The sequence below is a fragment of the Primulina tabacum genome, chromosome 16 (assembly GCF_025594145.1).
Source record: "Primulina tabacum isolate GXHZ01 chromosome 16, ASM2559414v2, whole genome shotgun sequence".
Taxonomy (NCBI): Eukaryota; Viridiplantae; Streptophyta; class Magnoliopsida; order Lamiales; family Gesneriaceae; genus Primulina; species Primulina tabacum.
The window spans coordinates 33,601,412-33,606,263 of record NC_134565.1 but is presented as its reverse complement, the minus strand read 5'-3'; the positions used below and the strand labels follow the sequence as shown (position 1 = coordinate 33,606,263).

At 37.8% G+C, this 4,852-nt stretch overlaps 1 protein-coding gene across 2 annotated transcripts; it reads right to left on the bottom strand.

Annotated features, from left to right (window-relative positions):
• Positions 1-201: 201 nt before the first annotated feature.
• Positions 202-2,667, bottom strand: LOC142528631 (polyubiquitin-like). 2 transcript variants are annotated; one of them, XM_075633707.1, is made up of 2 exons: positions 2,492-2,667; positions 202-1,703 (listed from the first exon to the last, which is right to left on the bottom strand). In XM_075633707.1, the coding sequence occupies exon 2, from the start codon at positions 1,701-1,703 to the stop codon at positions 327-329; it is 1,377 nt and encodes a 458-aa protein (XP_075489822.1). In that variant the 5' UTR covers positions 2,492-2,667; the 3' UTR covers positions 202-326. The 2 variants fall into 2 exon arrangements, with proteins under 2 accessions (XP_075489822.1, XP_075489824.1); XM_075633709.1 differs by having other exon boundaries at positions 2,474-2,496.
• Positions 2,668-4,852: the final 2,185 nt, after the last annotated feature.

Genomic DNA, 4,852 nt, shown 5'->3' with positions numbered 1-4,852 from the left:
GGTTTTCCTTTAGGTACATGTGTAAATTGTAATACCTTATTTCTTGCATAGTTATGGCTTCATTTATTTCTATTCAACTTATTTTCAATTTTATAAAACGAATCTAATAATTTTTGCAAAATCCCTATACCCATCTGGCTGATAATTTTCTGCATTTGTAATAAAATACAAAAAAGAATATGTCTGCTGCAAAATCAACGATAAGAGTAATCATAGGTATAATTGCCACCAAACTGAGTATTAAGTAAGCCCAATCGTGTGTATCCATATTTCATACTGCTGAACCAAACCCATATTATAAAACTAAACAGATCGTGATTGAGTACTTAAATGTCACCACCTCGGAGACGAAGCACCAGGTGGAGAGTAGATTCCTTTTGAATGTTGTAGTCGGCAAGCGTGCGACCATCCTCGAGCTGCTTGCCAGCGAAGATGAGCCTCTGCTGATCTGGTGGGATACCTTCTTTGTCTTGAATCTTAGCTTTCACATTATCAATGGTATCCGAGCTTTCAACCTCCAACGTGATTGTTTTTCCAGTTAAAGTCTTGACGAAAATCTGCATTCCACCCCTCAAACGCAAGACCAGATGAAGAGTTGACTCTTTCTGGATGTTATAATCCGCTAGTGTTCTCCCATCTTCAAGCTGTTTGCCGGCAAATATCAGTCGCTGCTGGTCTGGAGGGATGCCTTCTTTGTCCTGAATCTTGGTTTTGACATTGTCTATTGTGTCAGAACTTTCGACCTCTAATGTAATGGTTTTACCGGTCAAGGTCTTGACAAATATCTGCATCCCGCCTCTGAGTCTCAACACTAGATGGAGAGTCGACTCTTTTTGAATGTTATAATCAGCCAGAGTCCTCCCGTCCTCAAGCTGCTTGCCAGCAAAAATCAAGCGTTGCTGATCCGGAGAGATACCTTCCTTGTCTTGAATTTTTGCCTTGACATTGTCTATTGTGTCTGAACTCTCGACCTCTAATGTTATGGTTTTCCCAGTTAAGGTCTTGACAAATATCTGCATTCCACCTCTGAGTCTCAATACTAGATGGAGAGTCGACTCCTTTTGAATGTTATAATCGGCTAGCGTCCTGCCATCCTCGAGCTGCTTGCCCGCGAAAATCAAGCGTTGCTGATCTGGAGGGATACCTTCCTTATCTTGAATTTTCGCCTTAACATTGTCTATTGTATCTGAGCTCTCAACCTCTAATGTAATGGTCTTCCCAGTCAAGGTCTTGACAAATATCTGCATGCCCCCTCTCAACCGAAGCACAAGATGCAGAGTCGATTCTTTCTGAATATTGTAATCAGCAAGTGTTCGACCATCTTCAAGCTGCTTCCCAGCAAAGATCAATCTCTGCTGATCAGGTGGGATACCTTCCTTATCCTGGATTTTAGCCTTAACGTTGTCTATGGTATCAGAACTCTCAACCTCGAGTGTGATGGTCTTTCCTGTGAGAGTCTTAACAAAAATCTGCATTCCACCACGGAGACGAAGAACAAGGTGGAGGGTGGACTCCTTCTGGATGTTGTAATCTGCTAGGGTTCGTCCATCCTCCAGCTGCTTCCCGGCAAAGATTAGCCTCTGCTGATCTGGTGGAATTCCTTCTTTATCTTGAATCTTGGCCTTCACATTATCAATGGTGTCAGAAATCTCGACCTCGAGGGTGATGGTCTTGCCAGTGAGGGTCTTAACAAAGATTTGCATCTGAAGGAAAAAGGAAAAGGGGCCATTAAGCCACGAGCATTTTGCAATCCAAAACAAACAATTGGAAAATTGAATATTCCACACAAGCACTTGAATACCAAATATATCATCGATTTGCAAAAAAGAATTCCAATTGAAATAAAATTTCAGAAAATGAGCAAATTAATCAGACGCTCTTAATTCCTGAATACGTTTTTCTCAAACTCTCAGCTATGAAACTTCTATACTTTCATTGCTTCAAAAAAAAAATTCAATACTTTCATCCAAACATTACTTTTAACAATCAATATCCAATACGTTTCGCCAAAATCGAAAATTTCAAAAACTGTCAAGAAGCCAAAGTTGTATAAACATCTACCCCAAAACAGGAACTTTCGATTTGTCATAATTTCAAATAAAATAAGAAATCAAAATAAAATAACTAGTAATAAAGTAAAAGAACCACAGTGCATCTTCGAATTAATATCAGCTTTGAAATCAACTTCTACAATTCCAATCAAAGAACAACGAAATATGGTAACATATTACCGATCCAAAAAGCACAGGCCCTTACGAATAGACGAAAAACAAGAAATCGACAACTCAGCGATCAAAGACAAAAAAAAAAATCCAACAACACACGATTCATAATGGAATAAACATATCAAACATAGAAAGGATCTAATAATTTCAAATCAACAAATCCGATACCGTTCGCACAAAAAAAAGCAGATAAAATGAAAAACAGGAAGTTTAACGAATACAAATTACAGGATCATAAAGTACCAGACCAAAATCAAAGAATTTACCTTGGAAGAAACTGATTCAGAGGAAGACTTCTGGGAGAGAGATGAATTTTTGGGTAATTGTTTCGGAACACGAATGGAACGCAAAATAGAATGAAGAAAATGGAGAGGAACCTAACAGCTTATATAGAGGTAAGGTGGTTGGGTCGGCTAATTGAACCGACACGCTTCGCTTAGAAACCCTAAATATTAAAATATGTATATTTGGAAAATAAACTAAATTCCATTAATTTGAAGTCAAGGCAAAGACCCGAGTTAACAATCAAACGAGAGTTCTCGACCAATCTAGAATCACACAAAATAGTCAAAGGGTCAAAAGTAATTTACATAAATTTAGATAATAAAATAAAAGTAATATATACTTATTTTAAAAAATCTTGGTGGCATTTACTAGAATTTGAATCTCTTTTATCTTATATGTGAATCTATTTTGAACCTAAAGTTTCAAATCCAAAGTGAACATAAAACCAAGAAAAAGAGTGTTAGAGGGGGTTGGGATGCGTGGTTCTTCCAATGTTCAAATGACGTTAAAGAATAAGAAAAAAAGAATAGCTTGAACGTCTCTCAAAAAAAAATTACAACCCGACATGTATAATAGAAAATATAAAGGATCACACATATTCAGCATGCATGTAACTCACGCGCTACTCATCTGAACCTGAGACGAGCTCCTCCTCCACACTCACTCTTCCTCTGCAATCCCAAACTTCCATTCTTGGACTTATCAACTCTCCTCTCCATCTTTCCATCCATCTATCCAATTCTTACCTCCACCTCTCGCTTCATCATTCCGTATTATCATGTAATCCCATCATGGTTAGGGTTTAACTTGTTGAGTTGGAGCTTCATACTCTGGAAGCTAGTGTACCTCTCCTCCACCACCTCTCCTCATGGGCCACCTCTATCCTGTAGGATTGGACCTAAGCTTTGGTTCTCGGCTTTTATGTTTCAATTGGGCCTAAGCATGTGATGAGCCCAGGTATCACTTAAGATTCAAAATTAACCAACGAGTTTGATTATCGTTCCATACCATTCAAGATATGGTTTCCATTTTGATTTTTGGGAACAGAAAGCGAACGAACAATTCTTCAATTCTAATCCCGATTTCCATTTCCAAACGGAACTCGAAAAAAGATATTCCACGAAATATATATCCAGCATAGGTATCATGTATCCAATGCTATATGTATCAGAGAATTTTTTTTTAAAATAGAGAATATTAATCTCTATTTTGAAAGATGGATGATGAAAAATGGAGGATTTAGGTTGGAGATGATCTAATAACTCGATACAAACATATTTTGTTGATTGAATGATGGATTGTCTGCGAATGATCTACATTCACTAGAGTATGTCTAACAACTTCACTCACATTTTATTGAAGTATCATGAACACATAATCACTCACTACATCCATCTTTTGTCGATTGGATGATAGATTGTCCACCAAGCGATTTACATTCACCAAAGTATTTCACATATCCCCCGCTCATATTTTCATAAATTGATTAATAGATTATGCAGAGTGATATTCACACGACGAAGCATCAACTGAATTCCGCTTTATATGTATGAAAATGCTCCAACTTGTCCTTTCATCGATCACTTTAAGCTGACCCTCTTCCCTACTAGTTTCTTGTTACGAGCCATCGGTGGGACAATGTTGTCTGTGGATCATATCTTAACAGCAAGCAAGCGTCAGAAAATTAGTTGATAACACACATGGTCCTTCTTTATTATCCTTATTTCTTGGTTACACATGTGGCCTACACACACGTGGCCTGGCCCTTTCATTTATTAGTTTTCTTATGGCATATTAAAGTACTTATTCCACATATTTGTTTGCAAACAATGCATAGATGCCCTGTAAGCCAACGGTTGGTTAGGAATTTATTGACTCAAGTGAAATAAACAATCTTTATTTTAATATAATTTAACTTTTTATGGTCTTGTTATACTTTATCTGTATACTCATGCAAACAGCATAGATAAAGTCCTTGATTATGCTTTAATACAAATGAATCGTAATTCGATGTTGAAACTCATTTGTAAACACTGCATATTCTAAATTCGTTCCTAGTTGATTCAGCTACCTAAAACAGGGATAAAGGTCGCTTGAGCTCGAGACTAGCATCTGTGATGTTGTGTACTGCGTTTCTTGGTAAGGGCATGGAGATGTCCAAACATGCAGATGGGTAGTCATATGATGATTATACCGAACAACCCTCCCTCGGACTTTCCAAGTGGTTATCATTCATCGAGAGGATGAGTCCGTGGTTATGATTGTACACCATTAGTCCTTACGACCTAGGACAACACTGAGGCTCTATATGCTAGGGCTGTGCTTTGACTCGTTTACCGGCT

What these genes read in the sequence shown, in the direction of transcription:
- LOC142528631 (XM_075633707.1), bottom strand. Translation starts at nt 1,703, where the DNA reads ATGCAAATCTTTGTTAAGACCCTCACTGGCAAGACCATCACCCTCGAG.